This window comes from Grus americana, chromosome 14 (genome assembly GCF_028858705.1).
Source record: "Grus americana isolate bGruAme1 chromosome 14, bGruAme1.mat, whole genome shotgun sequence".
Classification (NCBI taxonomy): Eukaryota; Metazoa; Chordata; class Aves; order Gruiformes; family Gruidae; genus Grus; species Grus americana.
Genome location: NC_072865.1, coordinates 18,985,119 through 19,012,873, shown reverse-complemented (window position 1 = coordinate 19,012,873; position 27,755 = coordinate 18,985,119). Strand labels below are relative to the sequence as shown.

The 27,755-nt window shown below is 41.8% G+C and overlaps 1 protein-coding gene across 7 annotated transcripts in view; it reads left to right on the top strand.

Moving 5' to 3' along the window:
• FBXW11 (F-box and WD repeat domain containing 11) overlaps positions 1 to 26,204 on the top strand; it is a 76,522-nt gene extending 50,318 nt beyond the window's left edge. For all 7 annotated transcript variants that reach the window (XM_054841454.1, XM_054841453.1, XM_054841450.1 and 4 more), the window contains 10 exons: positions 195 to 381; positions 1,193 to 1,283; positions 13,205 to 13,342; positions 13,897 to 14,015; positions 15,038 to 15,287; positions 16,501 to 16,619; positions 17,257 to 17,367; positions 18,389 to 18,467; positions 20,007 to 20,195; positions 23,635 to 26,204. In XM_054841454.1, the coding sequence (XP_054697429.1) occupies positions 195 to 381; positions 1,193 to 1,283; positions 13,205 to 13,342; positions 13,897 to 14,015; positions 15,038 to 15,287; positions 16,501 to 16,619; positions 17,257 to 17,367; positions 18,389 to 18,467; positions 20,007 to 20,168 (1,256 nt within the window). In that variant the 3' untranslated portion in view covers positions 20,169 to 20,195; positions 23,635 to 26,204. The remainder of the gene's footprint in view (positions 1 to 194; positions 382 to 1,192; positions 1,284 to 13,204; positions 13,343 to 13,896; positions 14,016 to 15,037; positions 15,288 to 16,500; positions 16,620 to 17,256; positions 17,368 to 18,388; positions 18,468 to 20,006; positions 20,196 to 23,634) is intronic.
• The last annotated feature ends 1,551 nt before the right edge of the window (positions 26,205 to 27,755 follow it).

The window sequence follows — 27,755 nt, the reverse complement described above, 5'->3', positions numbered from 1 at the left end:
GTGGAAATGGGACAGTCCGGCAGGTGTACCTGTTTGGATTAATTTGTAAGTGGTGCTTCTATGTATGATAATTTAATTATCACATTGCTCCGGTGCCTTAAAGCTGTGTTGGCTTTCTCTGAATGCATTGCAAAACTTGTTTAGTAGTTTACTGTGAAGTGATTGATGTTTTGATTGCCTTTATTTCTTTGTAGAGCAAGGCTTAGATCACATAGCAGAAAACATCCTTTCCTATCTTGATGCCAGATCACTCTGTGCAGCAGAGCTGGTATGCAAGGAATGGCAGAGAGTCATCTCTGAGGGAATGCTATGGAAAAAACTGATTGAAAGAATGGTACGCACAGATCCGCTGTGGAAGGGACTGTCAGAAAGAAGGGGTTGGTAAGTACCTTGACAATAACTAAATTCACTTTTTACGGTGTTCTCCTCCTTCACAAATTTCCCTAATCATGAGCTCTGCCAAAAAGTAAGTTTATAGTAAATTGGTGTCGCTGCGATTCTTATCTCTGCCACGAACTAGTGGGGGTAGCTACGGCGAAAGCTGTCGGCATTGTCCCCTGTCCTTTTGTGCACCAGTGTCTTTCAACACTTGCTTTCTTGCGGTCTGTCAGCTAATTTGTAATTTCTGTTTTGCAGGCAGAACTAACATGTAGAATGAGCTCACAAAAACTAGCAACATGTTTTGTGGGGCTTTTTCTCGAATGAAGCATTTCCAATTAACTTTTTTTTTTTCCTTAAAATGTAAAATAGCTGATTAAGGCTGCAGAAGCCTCTCACAAAGAGAAACCATTTAAGTTTGTGGCAGTGGAGTTTTTCTATCCTTTACGAGTATCTGAAGAGATGAGGTGTTCTGCTTTAGAAACCTGTTTTTCTGTGCTCTCTAGTGGTGTGCCTAAGAAAATGCAAAGCATATTGTAAAGAGAAGAGGACGACACCCTGCTGGCTAAAAGCCTTATGATGCAGTGAACCCTAATTTGGAAAACCATAAGGAAAACGCCAGTGATCTTTTTAGTCCTGGACATTTTAAATACAGCTGTCAAATTGTAAAGTCGTAAAGGTTGTAACAGCAATACTAAAAACTCTTACAAGTATTCTGTGAGAATATGTCATAAGGTTTTGTTCTGTGCAGATTTTGAATTCCTTTAAAGATTCTTTGTGGTAAATTGTAAAACATGTTTCTGGTTCTTTCTAGGGATCAGTACCTGTTTAAAAACAGACCAACAGATGGCCCCCCAAATTCGTTTTACAGGTCCTTATACCCAAAGATAATACAGGATATAGAGGTACGTTTCCTGATATATAATATCTGCAGGAGAAATAAGGTTGCATATTGTTAGTGTTTCAAAGATGGTGCATGTTGGAGCAATGAGGTATATGGTACGTATCTCTCATCACCACTACTTTGTGAGCTCTGGCTCTTCAGGCAATGTAAAAAAATACCCTCAGCAACTTACTGCCGCAGTACGTGCATTAACGTGTTACTTTAAGTGTTAACACCATCTATTTTGCATCCAAAGATTTTTGGAACTCTTCTGGGACAATGGATTTTAATAAAATAGCTGTTTTAGGAAACTTTGTACTCCAAGAATTACTACTCCAAGGAAATTCTAGGTATCTCTGTATGTTCTGATATATTGGTTACACTCACTTAGAAAGTGATCTGAGGGTTAACACCAGTCACTTAAAATGTTGCTTCTTTAGTAACTTACTATTCCTAAAGCAGTCACTGTTGCAAATACAGCTTTCTTCAGGGTGTGGGATTCTTTTTTCCCCCTCGAGTGCTTTGATGAGAACAATCAGTCCTGCAATGATAAACACAGTAGGGGTATTGGTGGTAAAAAGACTGTAGAAATGACTATTCTTTTCTTTGATATAAAATTTTGCTTATCTTTTTAAAGAATTGCAAAGTTGGGCTTGCTCACTTATTTTACAATGTTTCTGATAAATCAGGATCATCTTGGTATTCTGCCTACCGGCAGAAATTCTGTCTTGCTCATTTGCTGCGTGCCCACCACAAAACTCTTTAAGTTATACCACAGACTGTAATGGATTTATTTCAACCACGTGATGGATGTGAAATTATTGGTCTGAAATTCATTAGTGGGCAAACACGTGGTTTGATGTTTAAGACAGATGTGAACTAATGGAATCATTCTGCTACGGGAAATGTGAGTTTGTGTTGCTTGGCCCTCAGTAAACAAAATTATTCAGAAATCTTAACCTATCTCTAAAATGTATCTGCTGGAAAACATAATCCAATTTTTAAATATTTTTTGTAACCCTTGCTACACAATTTATAAACACATAAAGATAAAGAACTAAGCATGAAATGTAGCCTAGGTAAAATAAGGTCAAAGTTCGTATTTACTTGTGAGGTGAATGATACACATTTTATTATTTGAAGGGAGATGTCTCCTCCCTGTAAGGAATGACAGAGTGATATTGCGATGATAGCAGCCCATGGGATTAAGGAGAACTCTTAGTGTGATATTTTCTTGCTTTCTGCAAAGTTCTGGCATTGTCTAGTAAATAAAATAAGCAAAAAGCAGTGTGAAAACCTTTGTGTAGAGCACTAAAGGAGTTCAGCATTATTATAACTCACTTTAAAGTTACTCTTCTGAAAGATTAATGATGGGAGTATTCCTTAGAGATGTTCTGAGGACTTTCTGAGGCCTTTTGAACTGTCACCATCTGCTATTTAATGCTTTGATTCTGTAGCTGCTGTAGATTTGCTAGTACGATGCACAGAAATGAAGCTCCTGAGCTGGACACTTCTTGCTAGTATGAAATAAGTAGAAAAAACCTAAAACCCTCATGCTTCTCTCATCACCAATATCAATATTAAATGTAAAAAATTGTCAGTCTCTAAATATCTGGGAGTGGGGAAAGGGTATGCCCCCAAAAATATACTGTAACGATGAGCATGTTTCTTAAACTACATTTCATTAAATTAACGTTAAATATATTAAACCCTCAAATTCGGAGAAAAACGTGCACTGCACAGCCTGCAAAATAAGGGCTCATGTATTCAAAATTCACACATTGGTGTTTGGAAGTCAAGAAACACGGATTTATAATACTCTTTTGAACCCTAACTTTGTTTCAGAGTTTCAACTCATAAAATTTTATTTTTCATTATATAATGCTCAGGTGGATGATGTGATAAATGTAGACTATGCAGAGTAAGGGGTTATCTCGTGTCAAGCTTTGAGATGGAGTTGGAAGGGTAGAACGTGCTGTATGTAAAACACACCACGCCACTAGGACTTAAAAATAGTAACGTGAGTAATGAGCGTGGGAAAAGAGTTGTCTTTTCGGCGGCGTACAGAGAGTAAACTGTAAGCTGTTGCCATAGTTTCTGCCCATTCCAAGCTGCCTGGCAATCCAGCTACTTTTACATATGATTTCCGTAGTTTCTATCTAATGCTTATATCCTTAACGATGTTAAATATTACTGGGAGATGCAGGGAACTCCTCTGTCTCAAACTCCGATGGAGGGAGGCAAGAATAGAGAAGCAGAATTAGGGCTGTTCAGGGAAAACCTCCTGTAGTTCTGTACTTTCCATTCCATGCTTGTGTCTATAAACCTATGAAAAACCTTTGGTCTTTACTGGTTGTCAGTCACTTGGGGTAGAATTTAAGGTATTGGCAGCTAACCTCAACGCTGTCCATGGCCCCTGGATGCTTTGGTAGAGCAGTAGGGCTGAAAGGAGCCAGGACCTGTCAGCTGTGGGCTCTTGCCTCTGAGCTTCGCTTTAGCAAAAGTAAGTGTAAGCTTCTGTTTGCCCAAATTCAGGAAACAAATGCGTCTTTGTCCAGTCTTCTAGAGTGGTGAAGTCTCTCTTTGAAAACTAATGGCTACTTCCAGAATCATCAGTGCTCAGTTTATACAGGCAGCGCATTTCCCACTCCTGGTTCTTCGAAATTGCTGAACTGGAGGGGGACGGCAGAAGGATGGGCGTATCGTGCCACGTCAAATTTTTCCCTGTTTACATATTTCCTTCAAGCCTTCTGAAATATTGCTGTTTTCCAGGTTTCCAACCTGGAGTGGGATTAGTTTTTCTGCTAATAGTCAAGGGTCCAATAATTCTTCCACTTCCAAATGCCTATTATAATTTTTCTAATAAATCGCCTGTTAAAGCACTTTTCACAAATTGCTTCCCTAAAGGACTGTCAAAAGAAGTTTTTAACACCATTTAAAAGCATAGATGGTGAGTAACAATAACAACAAAACTTAGATTAGGAGCACTTCTTAACTTTTTCCTCCCCTTATTCTGTTTTTAGACCTAAAGTCATGCTCTCCCTCAGTTTCCTACTTTTCCAGTTCCTTCATTTTTCAAAGCAATGTGCAGAAGCTCTTAAATAAGACTTTTGTCTTAGCTGTGATGAAGAATTTTGTATCTCTGAATACCAAAATGTTTTTTCTTTAAATATTTGCCTGGACCTTTAATAAGATCTTCCTGTTTCTGTCAGAGGGTCAGAGTTTAGGGAGCTAGTGATGAGCCAAAGGCTACCATATTAGCATTTATATAATAATATAAGTATTTTTATAAGACATTTATCTTGTGTCCAAAGGACTTGATTTTTTTTAATACAGTCAAATATATTTGATGTAACACAAAAATTTTGTAATTCAGTATTTTACCTGTGGAGCACAAAGATTAAACCAAATTCTGCTAGACCATTTCTAATGATAAGAGTTATTAATTTACGGCAGCTGGTACTAAATTGGGTTGTGGGTAGAGATAAGCTCAAAGAAGAATGTGCTCTCTCCTTTGAATTGACTGACAGAATTTGAAAAGTAATCCAAAACCTAATTGGAAGGAAAAATAAGGAATGATAAATAGCAAATCTGAATTCTTTCCCTTGGGCTCTATCTGCATTTTTGGGTCAAAAGTCCATGCAACCACAAAGTGGTGTTAGCTGCAAGGTAATACAGGCAGTGATTTGGCAAAGCGAGGTTCCCTTGCCTCTCTGAAAATTTATTAGTGCCAATATCTGTTTATTTCATGCCAAACACATTTTAGGAACATAATGTCACTTCTGAAATCATTGGATTTGAGAATAAGAGGACATTTAGAGATCTGAAACCAAATTCTTGGAAAGAGGTAGTTACTCCCCACCTCCACCGTGAAGCCAAATATTTAATTAGGTTTCATTTCACAAGAGGTGGTCCAGTAATTTTAAATGTCTCCAAGTCAGACGTTGAATTGCCAAGCTTCTTTAGGAGCTTTTTTTAACGGGGAAAACCTAATTTGAGGCTTATCCTAGAAGCCTGGTTGTGCAAAACCTTGTTTATGGAGATGGCCTGGTTGGTGCAGGGTGTCCCATGCCCAGGTGCAGTCCCAAAGCCTTGTGGTGAAGGTCAGCTGTTTTAATGGGATTGTGTTAATCGGCACCTGGCCAGGATGGGAAGTTTAATACTGCTGATTCCAGAACCCCAAGTCCCTGGATTTTTTCCATATTATTTGTGAAACTTGGCCAACTGTTCTGTTTTCCCCTCAGGGTTAGCACAAGTATCTATTTCTTGTGATGGGTTGAGAAGCCTCATTTCATGAATGTTCCTCTTATCTTTAGGCACATGGCAAGTGCCCTCATCTTGTTTCCATGGAGTCTTAGGTCCACCTAATTAAGATGAGAATTAAAATGTGATTTTGCTGAAGACTTGAGGAAAATGTAGTGCCAGGCCATCAGATAAACACCATGTGTTCTGCTGAATTTTGAAAAAGTTCAGATTTTAGGACTAGAACTGGAATTTTAAAGCCTTGGGAAAACTTGAAAAGGGGAAAAGTCAGCTCTCACCCTAAGCCAGTGCCAGCATCGGGAGATCTTTGTTTATGAAAGTTGCAGTGTAGAATTTCTGAGGAAATGGGTTTGTTTAGTACTGTTCTAATTATGATGCTGGAGAAATTTTACGTGCATGTGTGGGGAGAATCTGGTCAGTGTTGTATTGCCTAAAAGTTGTTTTTTTTTTTTCAGCCAGCCTTTGAAATCTCTACTCTATAGGCACTTTCCAAAAGGCGTTTCTTAAAAATGAAAGTGGCCAAGGAAGGGAGAGGCTTTTGAGCGGCAGGGACAACGTTCTTGTGGTGCTCGGCACAGATTTCAGCTCTCGTATCTGAGCAGGGCAGAAGACTCCTTTCCTAGCATGGGACAGATCCCTGACTTGGCTTTTTTTTTTGTTCACTTTGCCCACATCACACCTACTTTTTTTCCACAAACGGGCAAACTAAGACTGCCATTTTTCTTCTGCAGATTTGAAAGAGGGATTTATTGTTCCTGTTTGAGTACTTCGAATGCCCTTATGCTCTGATAGGGGCTGATAACTACCTGTTCAAATAGAACTTTGTGGTTTTATGGCGTTGTGCATAAACTTAGTTATTGTCTCCAACGGAACGTAAAAGCTGCAATGATTTTGTTTTTCAGCAGCATTGCTCATTGTCAGGTGTTGTGTATGGCCCAGATGCATGTGTCATCGAGGTGCCCCGGAGGACCCCTCTCTGTTTTCATTGCTGTTGGCTCGTATTTTTAAGATTTCCCCTCCAGATCTAGAAGTTACAGCACTACTTCTCCTCGATCGCTTTGGTGTAAGCAGGAGTCCAGTTAAAGTTAGTATATTTTGACATCACATCTGTAACCTGAAAGCTTGAAATTATACTGTTAAGTGTGTTAGACCTAGTTGATGGAAGTTGGGGGAAATGGGGATCCTTTAAGAGAAAACCAGCGAGACCCATCAGTGTTACTGTGATCTTTGCAGCTGCAGAGATGAAAAAGGTTTTCTTTATCAGATGCTACTCTTGAATCTCTTTTTGGATCTCGTGCTTTGCGGCTGCGTTTGCAGAGGTGCTTGATAGAGAAGACAGACCTTTTGGGGAAGAGAACTGCTTCGTTCATCCGCATCCTCCTGTTGCAGGTTCTCCTGAGCAGGAGCTGAGAAGATTCTTTACTCCCTTCCCTGGGGAAACAGATCAGCTGTTGCGGTCAGATCAGAGACTGGCTAGCACAGCATCCTCTCTGCCGACAGCATCCAGTAACAGATGGATGGGGCAGAGCTCGGGGACATGATGCGGCTACACTTCATCTACGTGGGAGCAATCGAAGTCTCCGGTGTCCTGCCTCTGCGGTGGGTTCTGTCTCCCGCAGCAAGCCAGGCACTGCCGCCATTCTGGGCGGTAGGATAGTCCTAATGCCGAATTACTGTTCTTTAGGTCTGAAACTTCTGTTTATGTTGCCTTTTTTATCTGATTTTGCCTAAGCTGTCTCTGACACTTGGAGAACGTGCTGTCTCTTCTCCGTGCTTGATGACATGGTCAGTATTACCACTACGAGCTTTCTCCCAAAGTGATTTCCTATATTCCTTGTGTGTCAGTGGCCTGTAATGCAGTTTCTGCAAGTCTTCTCTTCCTCTGTTAGACGTTAGCATGTTCCACGCTCCAGATTCATCTCGTTCAGCATCATAAGGTCAATGTGTTCTTTTTAAATGGGGCTTTAAAAAGGGTTCAGCAAAGCTGCAGCAAGACTTGGGAGTAGTTTTACTTGGTGGACCTTTGAGCAGCTTCATACATCTTGGATCAATCGCATGCAGAAAGACACAACACTTCATCAATTTATATTGTCCGCATTTGGATCTTACCTAAGAAGCTGTAAACATTAGAGACTTAATTTTTAGTCTTGAATTCTGCCAAGAAATCATGGATTAATTGTAACATTTGCTAGGAAAAGCTTCCCATTCCTTTTTCTCTAGAGTTGTTTAGATTTTTGGACTTCACTGTTTACAATTTTTCTTCTGGTCTTGGAGTTCATACTGAAAGTGATATTTTTCCCCAAACTGATCTGAAAGCCCATGTAGTGTTCAGACGTGGAGTGACTCTTAGTAGTACACTCCTAGCTTTTTGGCCTCACTTTAATTTCAGACTGGTCTTCAAAACATAGCCTGAGTAACCTGTGATTTTTATAAATCAAGCCAGAAGCCCACTTTCCAGTTACTGGAAGGTTTTTTTCCCCTTTTTTTCTTTTTTCTTTTTTTTTTTTTTTTTGGAGGGGGAAAGTGGACCTTTCTGCTTGCATTAAACAAATACATGCTGAACTTTAAATATATACGAGATATACAAATATCCCTATTTCTCTATTTGTTAGACTTGCTTCAGTTATTCTTTATGTAGGTGGTTTTTATTCTTACCTGACTCCTCTGTTTGCATGAAATGAGGTAAATACCAAAATGTTGATAACTGTTTTGAGTTCATCTTTGCTTAGCTTTACTTCCTTACATTTGTTTACTGTGTTAGGGTTTACTATCTCTTCCCATGTTACATGGCAACAATTTCTTCCATGTAACTTTTTGCTTTCTTCTGGACTTTCACTTAGCTTTAACTGGGAATAATCTAAAATATGAAAAATTCTTGGTAGTGGAAAGAGCAAATTTTTTTGGTGAGCAGTAGTGCCTGCATTTCCAGATCAGTAGTGTATAAATTTTAACTTAGACACTAAGCGGTTCTCATACGAGGGACACAGTGTCACGCAGCTCCCAGTTGTATAGCTGCTTCCTTCTATGTTTCAAAGCATTCGGAGAGTAAACTCCAAATCTCGTCACTCTTCTGAGTCCTGTAGTGTAGCATGAATCATGTTGGTACAGCTTTTTCATGGAATAGGGTGAGAGAATTAATCAGGAAAGGCAATATGCGTAATGGTAAAAGCAGGATAGTAAACAGCAAGACACGGTGGTGGATGGTGTGCAGCACTTGGTGTTCCCTCTTCTAATAGCAGCGCCAATTTACGTTCAAGGTGTTGGCATGGATGTCTGTATACCCTGCTGCTCACTTCCAAACACATGTTTACTGGCTCAGGTGACAATATGCTCAAGTCTTAGTGAATGTGTAATTAGGTATACTGTGCCTGCAGCCACAACTCTTCAGCTACTCCGTTGAGACGTAAGCTCTGTAGAGCTTCCTGACCACATAATTTTCTTGTTCATCACTTTCATTACGCAGCTGGTCTGAGGAGGAGGTGTTTTATGAAGGGGATGTTGGATCCAATGCAAGTACTTTCTGCCGTGCTGCTTTGGCGCAAGGATTTTACTGCTGTCCGAGTACGAGACCCTCCCCAGTGCTGATCCAGTTCCTGTGGTCTGTGGGGTTTTAGTTGTCTTTGCTGCTACATGCCTACTACTGGCACTTAGCTCCTTAACAGCGGTTTACAGAAGTGATGACACTCACAAGAAAAAGACGATGATGCTCTTTACTTGCAGAGTTTTTATCCCTCTGTGGGCTGCTTTGGAAGGAGGCTTTGCTGCTGGCACGTTTTGTCATCTTTGCTGTGAGGCAGTCATCCCTGTGTGGTCAGAAATCTTGTGGTTCGTGCTGTTGCGGTAATGACGGGACACTGCAGATTCCTCTTGAGGACCATTCAAGCCTTCTAGGTAATAACCACCGTGTAGCCTTTCTTCTTCAGGCTGATACAGAGACTGCAAAAGCTCTTTGGCCCTCACTGCCTAGCAGCAGCTTGGAGAGCCAACAGTGAGTTCCAGACTCAAGCCAGGATCTAGGGAATCCTTCTTCAAGAGCTTGATGCTGGTTTCCCCCCCCCCCCCCTAATCGTTGTAGCATCTTCAGAGAGTCTGAGAGAGGAAAGAAAGACCTCAAAGATGCAGGGAGCCTGGTGCCATGGCCAAGCTGTCATTTTGTCGTTGCTTCTTCAGGAGAAATCCCTATGTATGTGACAAACGTGCATGTTCCTTTTTCTTTTCTCTGTCCCAACTTGTGTATTCAGAGGGAACAGAAACTCCTTGGTTTATGGGATTAAGATAAACCCACTTACTCTGCAATAACATTCACGTGGATAAAAATGCAGTTTTTACCAGGAGCTGAACATGGTGTACATTATCAAATGGGGAAAAACCCTGTTCCTAGTAGATTATCCTTAACACTTCCAATCTATAGTTAATGTTCCAACTGTTAATCCAGATGAATTGCATCTTTTTTTACTGTGCATCTTTGTATCAGTGAACATATTCTGGCATGGTCAAGGCTTGGCTATACCTCTACATCTCGGGCTATTTTCTATCTGTACTTTCCTCTCTAAATGCCTTTTTTTATCCATTTGTACATTTCTTCAGCTGCCAAATGGCTCTCCTGCTGTGGCAGATGCTTTGGCTTCGTGCTTGGTCTTTATCCCTTGTATGTCCAGATTTTGTTGGTTATACAGCATTTGTCAGCTACTTGCTGTGCTATTGGTCTAGTGAGCTTTTAGAAAAATGTGAGAAACTTCTTTTTCTGTGTGGGTGAACTAAGGAGATAGCGTTCTGCAACATCTTGCTTTTAATTGTGCAACCCAACTTGAGAGGCAGTTATCTTGGAGACTTTGAGGGAATCTGTAGAAAATACAGTAGCGGGTCTTGCGTATATCGATGTATGGTTTGGTACCATAAATATGCAAATAAACCATGGGTCTCGTCATCATTGACTCCCTGATGCTTGTAACAGTCCATAAACCAGAGCAATTTCTTCCTCTCCCCTTGTACATGCATGCCTACCTACTCGGCGTATACACAGTTTATTAAGATATCTCCTGGAAGGAGGTTGCAGATGAAGACTTTTAGTAACTGCGCTATTCAGTAACAACCAGAAGTTTCCTACAGCAAGAAGCTTTAATGTGGTTGCCAGTATTGTATTAAACATGTTCCTTTTCAGAGGGTCCTCCAGGTTGCCCACCCACTCAGCCGTATTCAGTCATCTAAAATAATGTTATTTCTCTATACGTACACATCTGTTTTCACTCTATTGCCAATTGAAATGCTGCTGTAGATTCTCTGTGTATTGTGGCTACTTTCCCAGCATATTGAAAATTTACGCAGTGTAAGGGGATTTTACAAGTTCTCGAAAAACATGAAGTATTTTCCCACAGTAGCCGCACCATATAATGTCTAAATGAAATGACATCTATTCACAGAATTAAAATGTGCACCTGCATATGACTTACTGCTTTATCGTGCCTTCACATAGATATAAATAATATTTTGGTTTCTTTTATTTGAAGCCAACATTTTCTTATGGGGCGCTTATTAAGTAGCTTCCTATAGTGAACTTCGCAGAATTAAGCCAGCTAGCGTCCCGAATGTCTGGTGAGCGTACTTTTGCTGACTGCTGTTTTGTTTAGGAAACTGTTACAAGCAAAATTTCTGATTTGTGGTGTTCTTAATGTATTCTGTAGCTATCGGTAATCGCACAACTGAAGTGTGGAAGTGCCCGAACGGTGTTTGAGCACTCGGCAGCTCGAGTAATCCGGCGCGTGTTATGTGCAGCTGCTTACTTCAGCCCCTTCCAAGAACATTGCTTTAGGGAAACTCTCCCTTAGGCGTCTCAGAGTTGAATGTCTGAGCATGCGTGGTTTCTAAAACCATTTAAACTGGGTAACTCTAATCTGTCATGCTTCATCTCCCGTGTCTTCAGTGTTAGTATTGCATTTTTAAATATCTTGCCTTCGGATCTGTAATTATATTGGTTCATGCTATTAATGTCTAAAAGCCTCTCCTGTTTCTGAGGATCACCTCTAGCAGCAAAGGAGTTAATGAGCTGCAGTTCTGCCCTCCTAGCACAGATGATAAATCTTAAGATAAAGCCTGAGAATTGCCTGTCCTTCCTCCTCAAAACCTCCATCCCTTGCTGAGCAAGTGGCAGCCTGCTACCCTCAAGGCAGGAGTCCAAGGCTGAACCAGCACAGTGTCAGATTTGAATGTTTTAAGCCCAGTTCCCAGTCTAACAATTAGCAGTGCACTAGCTGGCCAGAAAAGCTAATCCCAAACTGACAGATGACTTGCTATCTTAATTTCATTAGCTTCCCCACCAAATTAGAAGAGAATGAGAGAGGATGAATAACTTGTCAGCATGCTCATCTAGAAGCGTCTCTTAGTACTTACGATTTAGACAAATTCCCGTGGCGCATCAGGTTTTTATTATGACTGTGTATAATTCTCTCCAAATTGCATAACAGGAGACAATTGAAGGAGCAAATGCATGGAAAACAAAGTGGTGGGTTAGTTTTTCCCTTGGAGCAGACGCGTTTTCCTAGAATTGGGACGTCATAGTTGCACTGCACTTTTGTCTTTAATAAGCGTTTCAGTTGTTTTCCAGCCTTGGAGGAGCTGCAGAGGTGCGTGCTATTGCTTTGAAAGTTAGGATTTGGTTCTAAATGTGCTTTTCCAAACAAACTGGCAGTCGATCAGCTTCTCCCCAATTTTCCATGCAGTATTTGGGGGGGATCCCAGGGAAATAGCTAAATAAATGGCCTGTTGTGGTGCCTGTACTGGAAGACAGAAAGCATCCCAGCCTGTCTCGGTACTGCAGGCGTTGGCCTGGAGTTCTGTGCACAGATTGTCTTATGATTGTTGTTACGAACTTCCTATCCAAAATACCACATTTTTTTTTTTTTTAATCCAACGTTTGTTGTCTTAAAAGTAATAAAACTGATTAAAACATGGAAATACCCTGGTTCTGCTATGGAGTAGTTTGCGGCTTTTTAAGGTGTGTCAGGCCTCTTTCCTTAACAATATCTCTCAGAATGAAAATGTTGATAATTACACTTCCACAGATTTTAAGGGGAGGAGAAAAGTAAGTTTGGATTATTTGAAATCTTATAGTCCCTGTTCAGTTTTATTTTTATCAGGCTTTAAGGTGCTTAGAGGAGGCTTTCATATCTCAAAATCCCTTTCTAAGATGTGTAACAACAGTTGATAGGTGAAATGACTGGGTAGGGGAAGGAAAGGTCCAAGAAGTCCCATAACCTCCCTGTTGGACTCAGCAGTTCTGTACTGTTGGTTACTCAGGTGAGGCCGAACATGGCAACGTATGAGCTCCTGGTTTACTCTTTGCTGCTTATGTCAGATGGTCTTGTAAATACAGGGCGAAAACTGAATTGTTATGAAATGTATCTCTCTAGTGCCTCCTTTGGAAATTCTTGTTAAGGTTAGTTGACCATAATTTTCACCACTAAACACAGCTTTTGTCATGACAAATTATAAAAGTCCTAATTCTGATTCATTGTGTTATGCGTTTTGGGGCGGGGGGGGGGGGAAGATGCATTTAGGTTTTATATACTTCAAATTTAAGGATGACATATGTAAAGGTGGAAAGATTGTTGTGGATGTGTTGGAGTAGTTGTGCTCAAGCACGCAGCCTCGTCCCTAACTCCTGATTGTTTCCCCTCTTGTTAGACTATAGAATCTAACTGGCGGTGCGGGCGACATAATTTGCAAAGGATTCAGTGCCGCTCTGAAAACAGCAAAGGTGTCTACTGTTTACAGTATGATGATGAAAAGATTATCAGTGGCCTACGAGATAACTCCATTAAGGTAAACGCTTTTTTCAGTCTTTTCCCTAGAGATAAGCGGGTAATTCTGCCTCGGAAAGCTAGCTGCTTGTGTTTCCTTCATTTCTCTTGCCTCTTCATGGGACAGTATTTATCTGTGCAGGGTTTATGAGGATGGGATGTCTTCTGTAGCCTGGCAAAGGTCTCACCTGAACTTTGCTCTGGAAACTTTGGGGGCTGCCAGCCAGATAGCGATACTATTGACCACAAAGAAATGTTGTGAAACCAGAGTTCACATAACGTGAATGAAGCCTGTGTGTGCCACTGTCTTTAGCTGTGTCTGTTGTCATTGCTAGTAGGTTGCTTTCATGTTAATTGTCTGTGACATTTCCTTTTATCATTTCATGATCATTGGTTATTTCACCGTTCGGTCAAAAACTTGCATCAAGACTTCCTTAAGCTGAAAGGGAGAACAGGCTTGCTGTCTGTGGGTTCTTCCTACTGTCTCTAGTTTTCCTTCCTTCCTTTGCAGTTGTTCAAGTCTTGGATCCCTGTTCTCGGTCTTGATAAGCCATTTACATGTCTTGTTTTTAACAGATTTGGGACAAAACAAGCTTGGAATGTTTGAAAGTATTAACAGGACATACCGGTTCGGTTCTTTGTCTGCAGTATGATGAAAGAGTCATTGTAACTGGATCTTCAGATTCTACAGTGAGGTGAGTGTTAAGTTTTTGCACAAAAATCATTTGAGTATCAGGGCTGGGAATGTTTACAATAATCTCTAAATATCAGAAAACATCCCTAATATGAATGTGATACTATTACTCCAAAACTAACGTAATCATACTTGGCAAAGCATCACGTTCAATAATTTTTTTTTTCCAAATCTGTCTCATTTTCTTTTAGTGTTAAGAATTTTGAAGGACCTGAGTGATTCAAGGCATATCCCGAAGTTGTAGAATGGCTGTTGGCCAACTATACAATAATTTCTTCATTTAGGGTTTCTTGTACTGCCTTCTGACATCTCTTAATTATGACTACTAATGAAAGGGTATTTGGTATATACGGAGCACTTGTGTGAGTGCAATTTTGACGATACCGTGTTTAAATTCTTGTATGAATTCAATGGTCAGTAGATGTCCAACGTAAAGAGACTCAGGTGCAGTTCAGTGGCAGGGCCTTGTCTCCTCCTGGTGTCTTGCACTGGTATACCACTGGCAATCTCTAGAAAACTTTCCAAAATTTAAGAGCTGATCTTAACACCCTTCAGGTACTGTAAATTAAGTAGTGATTTTTTACTTCTGTAGGCTAGTAGGTAGCCCTGGAGGGTGCTACATCCCAGTTGCTGCTGGTGTGTGCGAAATCTGAATCAATGGTGTAAAACTGAAAAAAACCCCTCGTATTTGATAGTATTTGTTTTGGTCTGTTCCATCAATTTATATATCGTACAGGTTTTAGGCATCCTGGAAGAGCTGTAGAATTGTTAAGCAGCTCTTTCTCTTAGCAGCTTAGGCATTTCCTGGCATAATTGTGTGCTGCTGTAAATCGTTGCTTGTGAGTCTGAGACGTGAACTGGGATACTTCCCAGCACCCGCCTTCCTGCCTTCCACAAGCCCTAAGAGATGCTGAACAACCAGAGAGCTCTCATTAGAGATAGCAGCAGACTCGTGCGTGTTTACGCTTTATACTGTGCATAGCCATCATCCTTCATTTGGAATAAAACTCTTTTCTTTCGCAGAGTCTGGGATGTAAACACAGGTGAAGTTCTGAACACGTTGATTCATCACAACGAGGCTGTGCTTCATTTGAGGTTCAGTAACGGCTTAATGGTGACATGCTCGAAAGACAGATCAATTGCTGTTTGGGATATGGCATCGCCTACTGACATCACCCTGCGCCGTGTCTTAGTCGGCCATCGTGCTGCTGTTAACGTGGTAGACTTCGATGACAAATATATTGTGTCAGCGTCAGGTGACAGGACCATTAAAGTAAGTTGGCAGGGCTCTCGTCTAGCTCTGCGTGCCTACCAAGCCAGAAAAGCTGCTGAGCGTTACTTGACTCTGAATAGCCAAGGTGTTCCCGAGCAGTTCTGTGCCTTTGTCTTTATGGTTCAGCTAGCTGCTTCCTCTTGCTAGCTGTTAATGTCTTTATGCGCATAACTAGGCTCGTAACATTTTTGTGGCTTCTGTCGTACAATTGCAAAAAAGCAAAGCCCGTTCGCTGTTTGAACTGTAGTCTCAAGATCGGTTTGTTTGTTAAATGTGGCACATTTTGAGCCTTTTTCCAAGCGGTATATTTTATTTCAATTGGCAATCCTCTTCCAGACGTGAAATTTATCAGCAGTGGCCTTTCCTCACCACGCCTTCCCAGCAGCTCAACCAGACTTTGCCATGTTTGAAGAATTAAGAGGCTGTATTTGAAGACTATTACATACCAGAAGATTTGAGTTACCCAGAGCGTATTAATATAACAAAGGCGTTCCCACCCTTCCCTCTCTAGAACCAGAGCTACCTTAGACTGTGCCAAAAAGCTCTCGGCAGCTTAATGTCCCAGTGTTTGCCAGAGATCCTGCTGCACTCTGTGTTGGAAAATGAGCCACTGGATACTACTCTATGCTACGACTTCAATTACAGTTCATTAAAAATGGGCAAAGTTGATTAAATCATTTAATGTTAAGGAAGAAGCAGCCGCCAAACTCTTATAGGCCATGGTTTTGGCCTTCTCTTACTAGTAGATTCCTAGTGATTTCTTTGGTAAAAAACGTGGGGGTTTTGTGTACGTGATAACTTGGACTTTTAAAAATGATGACAAACTTACCAAGATTCAAACATAATCAAGTTTTTGAAATCACTTGGGGCAGTCTCTACCCCCTGAAAGTATTTTTTATATATATATAAAATATATATATATATATATATAAAAATATAAATATAAAATTGTATATATACAACCCTCCCCAACTTTTCTCCTTGCCTCAATGTGCAATAGCAGTGCCCGTGGCTCTTGTCACCGCTAGGTCCTTCCGTTAATGCCACGTACCCGCTCTTTGCCCATAAAAATACTATGTAGTTTTCATTCCACTGCCCAGCAAAGGTCAGCCTCAGACCTCTTCTGTTTATGAATTCATCACGGCTTCTGTTGACACGCAAAAACCTTGTTTGGGCCTAATTCTCACAGGCGCGTTTATCTTGTGTTTCACAGGTCTGGAGTACAAGTACGTGCGAGTTTGTTCGTACTCTGAATGGGCACAAGCGTGGCATTGCATGCCTCCAGTACAGGGATCGACTAGTTGTCAGTGGATCTTCAGACAATACCATTAGGTGGGTGCCCACGAGCTGCTGTCGGTATGTAACAGCGTACTTTTAAACGTGTGAAAATAGGAGTTCCCCTGACCTTTGATGCTGTCCTGCTCTGCTGCATGTGCAAAACGTCCTCGGTATGCCTTGCTGCTGGAGCAGATGATGTATGACTGAAACTTAATTCAGTGTGAGAGTAAACATGTCCTATCCCTGTGAAAAAGGGGGACACTGAGGTTTATCTCAAAGGTAAACAAAACTTCTTATCTATTGCTGTAGTTTATCACCTCGTCTTCTGCTTGGAGACATGAGGAAGATGGTCACTGATTTTCCTAATTACTTTCCGAACCTCTAATCATCGGTTTATGCAGAATAGAAAAAAGTTTATTAAAGTTTCCCAAGATGACTTAACACCTATACAACCTTTACTTGTATGTAACTTTGAGTGACCAAATTAATTCTGATATACTGCAACTGCAACACAAACTTATCTCTGAATTGCATGCAAGGAACATCTCGTGGTTCTCATGCATTTTTAAGTAAATTATGGGATATCTGCCACAAAAAGCCATTCAGCAGCATGCTTAAATCCCTGCATGTGAAGGTAAGGGACGGTGCTGAACCTGAAGTACTCAAAGACTTTCTCCTCTGTTCTCTTAAGGCTATGGGATATTGAATGCGGTGCCTGTCTAAGAGTATTAGAAGGCCACGAAGAACTGGTTCGATGCATCAGGTTCGACAATAAGCGGATTGTTAGTGGAGCCTATGATGGGTATGTTTCTGACAGTAATTTCAAAGAATTTTGCCTTTCTTAGCAAAGCATCTTCTGAAAGCCATTGAGCCTTGTGTTCCCATGTGTAAGAGTTCTTTGCCAGTTTGACTAATGGATCAATATTTAACTGAGTGGCTTCTGCTTGAGCATTTCAACACAACAGGCTGCAGTTTTAAGTAGCCAAGAAACTGCTTTTCTGGTGCTCTTCAGCACGCTCCTAAATTGTGTTACCACTCAGGTTTGACTTTCCGTAGAAAGTGAATTTTGTGTGGCTGAAGTGACATTCCTTTGTTTCTTCCTTCAGGAATTGCTCCTTGCCGGGTCCTGTGTGCTTACAGTAGTTTAGGCTTTCTATTTTTATAAGACAGCAGCGCTGAAAATGTTTATTGCGAGCATAAATATATCTTGTGGGGCTCTTGGAACTCTTCAGCGACCATCTGTGGTAGGTTGAAGGCAGGAGCCCCACAGTTAGTACTTCTGACTTGCTCAGTATTTTCAGTGTGCAGTGGATTCAGGACAGCTTACATCCACGCCCAAATTCTCCATTTCTTTCTCTGCCTGATTTATACTTCAAGTGAACAGTAGAGTTATTGAAAACAATTCTTGAGCTGTGTTTGTCTCTACCTTTTATTTGGGTTTAGTGTCTCACTGAGGTGGCAGTCCCAGCTTAATTCCCACCGGAACTTTGCACCTCATCAGTAGCGCTGTGAGCTTTCAAGACGTGCTGCAGTTCCAAAATGGCTTGTCCAAAAAAATAATTAATTTGTCTTTCGTATAACCAACCCACTTGGTCCATTACAAAGCCAGTGCTGCATTTGCTGCTAAAAAGAAATAGAAAACTATCTGTGTTGTACGAGATTTTGCGTTAGTATTTTATTGAAGATACATTCTAACATTCTGCTTGATTCTGCTAAACCAGCTGTAGGGAAAATCGGGCGTACTTCCCATTGCTTTGGATGTTTCTTCTATGCTTATACTTGAACCAATGCTTTCATAATGACCTTCTTATTTTACTTTATAGCAAAATTAAAGTTTGGGACTTGCAAGCTGCTCTTGACCCTCGTGCCCCAGCAAGTACATTATGCTTGCGTACGTTAGTGGTATGTAAAATTAATTCATTTGGGGTTATCTGAAATCTTTTATTTGTAAGTGAGAGGCATTTTGTTACATCCTTGGGGGACAGGTGGAAAACTCAGGATGTTTTGTAAATCCTAGACTGCTGCTTATTCTAAGAATAAAGAAAAAATTATGTATTGTTATATCCTGAATGATTTGGAACGTAAAAGAAAGTTTAAGTTTTTCTAGTTTGAGATTCTCAGATACTCTTAAAAAAAAATATCAGCATGACACTGTATCAAATAATTCTAGTTATTGGTGTGTTTCCCTAATGCCATTGTAGGGCTGGCTTTAAATTTCCTGTTATTAAACAGGAGGGAGGGAATCTCTTGAGCTTTTCCCAAACCTTTCTCCTAATCCTTCAGTTTGAAAGGAAGAGATGTGAAGAGGGAAGGGAGGTTGAGTTGGACGGGTTACCACAGGAGCTCCAATCACTTCAGCGGACTATCAGATTTAAGGCTGTTGCTTAAGTTATATTTTTCCTTGTAATGAGTGTTTTGGTTCGTGACAGTAGACTTAATTAAAAATCGATTAGGGAAACGAGTTCGTTGTTCTTGTCACTGAAATGTGCATGGAATTTTACTGCAGGAGTCAGTTTGACAAGGTAGTAGCGACCCAAGGTGGTTGTCTGTATGTGATGGTAACTGGCTTATTCAGCGTGTGCTTGGCCCTTCCAACACCTAAAGAAGTGCTTACATGGTCGGAAATGCTTCTAATTTTCCTTCCTTTCCAGTAGTCTTTGCGTAGAGATGGGATTTAACTATTATTTTATTCCATATGAACGCGGTGTGATTAATTTTACTGAAAAAGTTGATTCTTTCCCTTCTGTGGGTATACTGTAGCTCAGGTTATAGTTTGGCGACCAGTCTGACAGCATCGGTTCTCTAATAAAAGTAGCGTACCCCTTTTAAATTGATTAAAAATAGAGAAGCAGGGTGAGGAGGAGAAATTTCCTGGGTCTCCTAGTGCTACTTTGAGATTTCTTGAAAGCTGACGGAGCGTGTGCTCCTCCACCTCCCTTTCTTATGGCAGCGTTTGAACACAGTCTGCTCCCGCAAGTAAGTGAGCCGTAACGATCCTTTCAGCAGCGTGTCCTCGCTGAAGCTGTGATGTGGTGTATCAGGGCCGTACAAAAAAAGGAGTTAGCACAGCGTTGGATGCAAACGTTTTGGAAGAGAAGGAGCCCTGGCAGATAGTCAGTGCCAGGCAATCTTCTAAATTGCCGCTGCTTGATTGATAGGCTGCTTTTGTCTTTAATAATCTCAGTCTCTAGGGCTGGCCCCTCCGGGGGAGGCTCAGGCTTTACAAGCACTGGATTTGGAAGCCATGTGTTTTGGTGAAAAAAATATATACGAAATCGGCTTTTCTTAAACTTGACTGTAATTACAACTAAGGGTTTCTTAACTAGCACACCAGAGCTTGAATACACCGTTCTGTGTGCAGATACGAGTCTGAGCACAAATGTAGTGAATGAAACGTTATCCTCTTCTTGCCTTGCTAAGCTGATTTCTTCTTGCTCGCAGGAACATTCAGGACGTGTCTTTAGACTCCAGTTTGATGAATTTCAGATCATTAGTAGTTCCCATGACGATACAATTCTGATTTGGGATTTCTTAAATGTGCCACCCAGTGCCCAGAACGAGACCCGCTCTCCATCTAGAACATACACTTACATCTCCAGATAACAGTCTGCACTTTACTACCCTCAGAAGGTAAGTCTCCCTCTTTTTATGGGATGTATTATAAATATGTGAAAGTCTCACTCTGCAGGTTGGCTTAGTCAAAACTCATCATGTTATTTTACCCCCTTCTATGATCCCTCCTGTTTATAATTGGGTACTTTGGGGTATTTTATGGAAAGTTACTATGTATTCACAACATTGTTGGACATTGAGGAGACTTGGTGTATTGCACAGGTATTCCAGATACCCTGTGAAATCAGAGTTCTTGATGCATCTGTTCACTGTGTGAAGCTTTGTAATGAGCATGGTAACGCATCTCTGGTAAACTGAACATGCGTATGATCTTTGGACAAACGCTCATCAGAAATGAGCAGTTCTGAGATAACCACAAATAGTAGGGAAAGCTTTCAGAACTAAAAACGACATCATGTCAGGCAACATGACAACTCCGAGCTGTCAGAAACGGTACACGTGAACTTTGCCTGGTTTTTTTCCATTTTTCTGCGAGTCAGCCTCATTCAGTTCTCAAAGCACGGTGGGCAAAAGCTCCGCTGCAGATCTGTTTGTTAGAACAGTGGATTCTTTTCCTTGTGTCATCTGTGTCGCTGCTGACAATTGCACTTCAAACTATAAATAGCTGTTGAAGGCTGGGACTCGGAAACACAGAAATTGCCGTACCAAAGCAGAGCAGTCACCCCTTTCTCCAGAGCCCCGTCTCTGCCAGTGCTGAGGCTGGATGCTTCCAAGGAAGTGGAGACACCGCGGCCAGAGGAGCTAGGACTAATGTTGCCCCAACAGGAAGGATTTATTTTGAAGCAGCTAATTAGTAGCTTGCTTAAACATTGTGGGAAAAGCTTTCCCCGTCTTTGTGTAAGCGTGGATTTTCATTATCTATCTGTACGTGTTTCTCCTCGCTGTGGCAATGAGTTCCTCAGGTTTTTCCACTCCTTCTATAGGATCTCTGCTTCTGGCTAGGAAATACCTTCCCTTGGGAAGACACGCTTTGCTTCTTTGAGATGCTGGTTCTTAAAAATCAGTTGTCACCTGTAAGCCTTCCTCAGGAAAGCATTGGCTGCCTTTCCTACTAACTGAACTCCTCCTCCGTTTAAAAAAAGCCGAGATAACGTCCTCTCTGGATGTGACGCTTGGGTCTGTTGGCTCGTTTCACAGAGGGTCAAAGCAAAAAGCTGGCCATTGCTAAACCGAGTTGCCTGTCTTTCTGAGCCTGTAATTAATGTAATTACGCCCATGATTAAGGAAGAGGTTTAATGCTGTGATGATGAGCTAGTGTGCGGAATCAGCAGTTAATGGAACTTGCCCTTAAAACCACGCTTGAGAACGCTGCTGCAAGGGTAGTTCAGTAAAACTCATGGGCTTCCTTATCCTGCCTGCAGGAGGACCACAGAAAGGTGAAAAGGCCAAACTGCTAAACTTCATGTTTGCGTAGGGTGGGGCGGTGGCTAAAACCACAACTTTCGGGGAGATAAATCCTGAAACTGCCCAAAGACCCAGGTCCTCCAGCACAGCTTCCCTGTGACTTCAGCTTCAAAATGATTTTGTTTGTTCTGGGATGACCTGCTCTGTCCTTGGTGTGGAAAGCTTGGTGCTGTCACTGATGGTAACGTCCCTAGGGATTGCGTCCTGCTCCTTTTCAGACGGAGACACTGCCGTTGGCTTCTGTGCCACCTGGGCCCATACCTACGTGAACTTCTGCTCTGGAAACTCCAAAGCTTGTTGAACTTGAATGGTTTTCCCTCTCTATGGAAAACTTTTTTTCTCCTTTCTGAATAATTCTTTATTTTTTTCTTTCCCCGTGCTTTTTCAGGCATATAGAATAGGCTGCGTAAGATGACAACAATAGTTTTAGGAGCAATCTCTATTTATCTTCCAGTTCCTACACCAATACTGTCTTCTGTTAACTTAGTAACGAGATAATTTGACAGATTTTTTTGTTGTTGGTTTGGTTTTAAGAAAAATTACAGAAGTATATTTGGCAAGTTTCTTTTATTAATTTTGATTCACGGAAAAGCTACACATAGCGTGTCTTAAACACAAAAGGAATTAGGAGCTGGAATAAAATTTATACCAATTTGCTTGACCAGCAATATGCTGGTGTCTGTCTTTCCTCTCTTGCCACACGTGGCCCGCAAGACCCACTGTCGCTGAGATTTGCCAGTGAAATGTGAAATGCCTTTGGCAGGGTGTCCTTCTGTTCCAATTCTGCACGCTTGACAGTTTTGCACAGCTTATGTCTGACTTGTCCCGTGATGCACAACTGAAACCACGCAGACCTCCGTATCCTGGGAGTTGTTGGTGTCGGTAATGACCGTCCCTTAATCATTATTTCCTGTACAGGAGAGATGCCGTGATGTCACTTTTTGACAGGTTTGTCTGAATTCAAAATCCAAAACCCATAAATCTACATAAAATTATGGTCAAGCAGCTAATATTTCATTATGACATTTAATGAAACAGTTTTATACGCTTTCAAACATTATAGTTTTCTGAATTTTGAAGCGGCCCCGTCCACTTTTTTTACAAGGCTTGCAATGTTATGTCTCTTCAAAGCGGATCGGTTTTGACAGTCCTGGCAGTTGGCTGTGAGAGTTTTATTGCTTTCTATTGAATTCCTGTTGTTTATTGTAACATGATAAAAATTGTTACCATATGATAGTCTAATATTCTTATATTAAGCACTAGGCCTTGGGCTGGGGGAAGGGAAGTCAAGGGGAAGTGCCTGAAGATGTTTTAACCTTTCATGGGAACTTCATATCAGAAGAGGGTAGTTCTCCATAGTCCATAAAACTGATTTTGGGAAGTGGCAGGTAAAATCAAAGTTCAGATTTAATTACACGAAGAACTTGCACTGTCTCCAAGCTAATAGTGGGGTCACATGGGAAAGGTAACCAAAATGGAAAACTTCTTGAGTTTTTTGTCTGTTATTACAATACCCGTGTAGTATAGCAACTGAACTTTGCATCCTGTGCAAAGCTTGCTCCTCTGCGGTGTGGAGAAGAAAGGAAAGTTTTCTCGCAGTTGTCTGTAGGTCGCTGTTTCAGTAAGTAGCGTTCAGCAGTTCGCCAGACTAGCCGGGGGGTCGCCTGTTCGGCCCCAAGAGGGTTTTTGATTCTCACGACCCGTAAGAAAACCGCCGGTCGGTAGGTGACCCCCCAGGCACGGGTGCCATTGAGAATCTTGCTCTTCAGCTGAATTCGGAGCGTGTTCTACAACGAAGGCAGCGTCCTGCGGAGCTGCATCTCGCCTCGAAGGAAGGACTTCTAGCGCAGAGGGAATTATTTAAGGACGAGCATCCCCTTAGTGTGTCGCCTAAGCGTCGTGCTCCTCGCAGGTGTTTTGCCCTTTTAATTTCAGCCCGGAGTGCGAAAGGTGGCGTGGGCCTGAGCTCCTCCAGATGTTGCTCTTTGATTTGTATCTCCTGTCAGTTCAGCTTGTCTTTTGTCTTTTGCAGGGTTTCACAGTCTTGAACTACTGGATTTTTGGCTACTACATGCCTGAAGATGTTGATTGACAGCTAAAGTCAGAATTGGTTCTAGATGCTGTGTAGATGCAAAGCAGCACAATTCTATATCTAAATTTCTTAATCTTTCCTGCTCTCGGTGGTCGTCTTTGAATTTACTACAAATTCACTGACTTCGAGTAGATGAATTTCAGAAGCCTATCCTTCCCTGCAATGAGAAATCCAAAGCTTCACATGTAAATTGTCCGTAGAAACTGAACTCTGATGGCTTGTTTTTCAGAAATAAATCAGAAGTCAAGAAAGGACTTGGCCTAATTTATATTGCTTTGCACTTTTGTCTGACTTTAAAGAAAAAAAAAAACATTCTCCAATGAAATTTGGGTGCCAAACACATACCCAGAATGTACAGAGCTTTGCTTTCAAAGTCACCATTGTCCTTTAGACTTTACTCTCCTGACAGATTCAGAGCCTGTTTTGTTTGGTAGGAGTGTACGTTGGACTCTTAGAAATATTTCTGAATTGCTCAGTAATATTTTTGGATTACAGTTTACTTGTTTCCGCACCAATATTTTCTTTTAAATTAAAGATTACCTGTAATTCAGGCTAGGTTATCGAAACTAGTTGTATAGCACCGTCTTTTCCTTTTAACTGTGCTCTGTACTACAGCCGTCCTACGCTTCCTAATGTTTGGTATAGTAAAACCTTTCCATGTGTGCTTGCCTCATTTCAAATACTGTATAAGCATGTAGATATAATGTACATAACAGCGTAACCTCCGGGTGCTAGGAGTCAGGATTTCCTGACACTACACACTAATATAAAACGTGGTAGCACTTGGCAGCAGGATGTTCTAACGACTGGCACTGTAGGGGTTAATCTGCGTTACCTAGACATTTTCTCTGCAAAAGGAGGTTTTCAGTATTCATTAGGATTTTTTTTTTTTAATGGGAACTACATATTTTAAAATGTAATTTCTAAACTTTTTAAAAATTAAAAAAAATGTTTAATTTATGTTCTGTATCTTATATTTTTGTGCCGCAGTATTTACAGATGTCTTTCTTTTAACACCGGGAGGTTCTCACAAACGCCTACTGGTGTCCTTCCTTAGCATTAGTTTGGCTGCTCGATGGAGAAGACGCCATGGGCCAAAGTTAAATTTATTTATGTTTGATTTGTAACACTTCCTTACGGTGGAGTGGAGGTCCCTTCAAGTCAATGCTCTGGTTACCGTGCTGATTACCATGCTAATTACCCTGCTAGTTTTCTTTTCCGTAGCTATCGGCCGTGACCGCGTCACCCACGTCCGGGTCGTGGCTCCTCTTCGTTAGCATGCTTTTATTAGGAAGTCTCAGCAGTTTCTTCTTACGTTGTCAGTGTCTGTCTTCTAATTTATGTGGTCATGTAAACGCTACTGCGTTTGTCTTATGTCAGAATAAGACACGGATAAATGCAAACGTGAATGTTTTATCTGCGTTGGCCGTGTGTGACTGCGCCTGGCGGTGGCTTTTCTTTCATGCTTCAGTCGAGCTCAGCGTGAAATCCGCCTGTTTTCCTGGGGAAGATGTGTGTTGGCACAGAAATGTATTGTCATTCCTTCCAGCCTTTGTATGTCGTGGTTGTTTTGGTTTGTTTTTGTTTGGTTTTTTTTTTGTCCTCTGGCAGCACTTTCTTGGGTTTGCGGTTTTTTTTTTTTTTCCCTTGTACAATCAGAAAGGTTAGGGGATGTCTGATTGCCGAGGGATCGCCGCCGCGTTGCCGGCGGGACGGCCGTGGTTAGACGCATCGTTTCTGTGTCAAGTGAATTCCGAGCAGGCGTACGTCGAGGCGATACCGAACCGTTACAGAAGTGCGACTTTAAGGTTTTCTCCTCTCCACATTGAGAGAGGTGTTGGGATCAGTGTTTCAATTAAACTCCCATTTCCGTGTTACGACAGCAATATTTATTTCATTGAGATGACCGAATGTGATGAAGTACAGAAGATGAAAAACATGCTCCTAAGCGTCCATACGATCACTTTTTGGTAAGCTTGACAGTAGTTCGTGAAAGTGTCTTACTTTACCCTTCTCATCTAATAGCTTTAATATTAAACTGTTTAAAAAGAAAAATCTGTCACAGCCCTGAAGAAAAAGGTATTTGTTTCCGAAGAACGGAGTCATTTTTTTAAAATGCATGTGTAAGATTTAAATTCATGTTTTTCCTTGGGAGATAATGGTATTTGAACATGCAGTCTAAACTTCTTTGTGCTTTGTGTAACATAGCAGTGGACTTTTGTGATTGGCACCCAAGGAACTTGACTCCTGGGATTAATGGTAGTGATCCTGGCTGCACTCTGGACTTTGTTTTGCTAACCATAATTGAGCAACTGTACATTACTGCTATATTAATGTTTCAAAGCACTGGGATAGTCTAATTCTAACTTGTAATTATGTTTGCCAATTATCTGTTTGGAAAGTTGGTGTATGAACAGCTTCTTGAAACTGTTAAATTGTACAGATATCGTTCATGATCTAAAGCTTTGTACTGTGGAATGTGCTTAATAAAAAAAAAAGTTTGAACTTAATTTGTCAAATAACTGGTTAAGTGATGTCACCTAACCCAACGTCGGTGTTAGTACGCGTTCGTTAACGCAAGTTCAGCGCGCGGTTACGCTGGCTGGGAGCTCGTGTTGGTAAGTGTTCCCCTTCGGGCTGTGCGGGGTACGTGTCACGCGTCCGCAGAAACAGCATGAGAATTTTTTTTTTCCTTACTTTATCAAGAATGCAGAGAGAATTTTTAAAATATTGCCATTTCTTTGGCTGCTAAAGCAATCTGTGTTCATGCCCCGAGCCCTGTGCAGATAAAGGGTTTTCCAATGCTAGCTCTGTCTCAAGAAAAACTTTTTTTGGGGGTTTCTGTAGCTAATGTGCAGTGACTAGTGAGAATAAGCGAGTTGAGGTTCTCATCTTTGCCCTTTACCCCCTGGTTTTCTCTCTGTAGTTTGATTTGTGAGTTAAGTTCCCTTTAAAACAATTTAAAAAGCTGCTGCGTGGTCAGTGAGTTGCTCCATCCAGTCCGTTAGACCAGAAGCGATGGGTCACCCAGATCCTCCGCCGCTGCCTCGTGCCATCAGCGCAGGGGGACGTGCCGGGATCTCGCTGCCTTGCCAAGGTCCAGGTACGAGGGCGGCAGCAGCGTGAGAATGTCTCCTTAAATCATCATGCTTCAGGCTCTGCAAGTGCTCTGCACGCCGACCCTGGGGCTCACCAGCAGCCTTCTCTCAAAAGTGTGATTTTTGGTAAGGTGTATGGTGGAAGCACCAACCTGAAATGTTTTTAAAGGTGCTATAAACGCTGCGCTGAGAATATCAACAAAGTTCTGGCTAAGTATTGGCAAGTTCAGTCTCCAAATTGTCTCTCTAGCGTAGATTTTTATTCTTCTTGGCCCCCTCGGCCGCTGAATAATAATTTTCAAAGCAGCGTTGCTGCTGCTCAGATTGTAGCTGCACTTCAGCCAGAGGTGAAGTAAAATCTCACGCATTTTCTGCTAGACGTGCACTGTAAAAAGCGAAGCCTGGCTGAACTATTTAAAGGGGTTGTGAATGTCCTGCTGAATATCGTTATCCAAACAAGCCATAAAAGCTCTGTGATGTATCTCCTAAAATCTGGAGTGTAAACTTTGAGGTCAAACTTTAACATTCCACCTTACCTGGGTGGCCTTTGGTTGGTTCGTTGGGTTTTTTCCCCCGGCGGTTGTAGGCTGTTTAACAGTTGCCCGTTAATTCCCACCGGAGAACCTCGCAGTGACGTTGCGGGGTGCTCCCCCCCCATCCTGGCGTGGGCTGGGGACCCCCTGGCCCTGCTGCGGGAGAGGCCACGGGCCGTTCCCATGCCGCGAGGTCCCCGGTAGCCCTGGCTGTCAACCGCACAGTGGGTCGGGGTGTGCCCGCTTGTTGCCGTACGGCAGCGCGTGGGTTCCCTGTGCGGCGTTACCAGATGATCTCAAGGGCTGCGGGACCCCGGGCGGCTGTCGGTGCCCCCTGCTCATCTCTGTGGGCAACCAGGAAAGGGTTTGGGCTTGGAAATGGGGTGATGGGGGTGTGCGAGGTCCCTCAGTGCCCCGAGTTGGGGGGAGC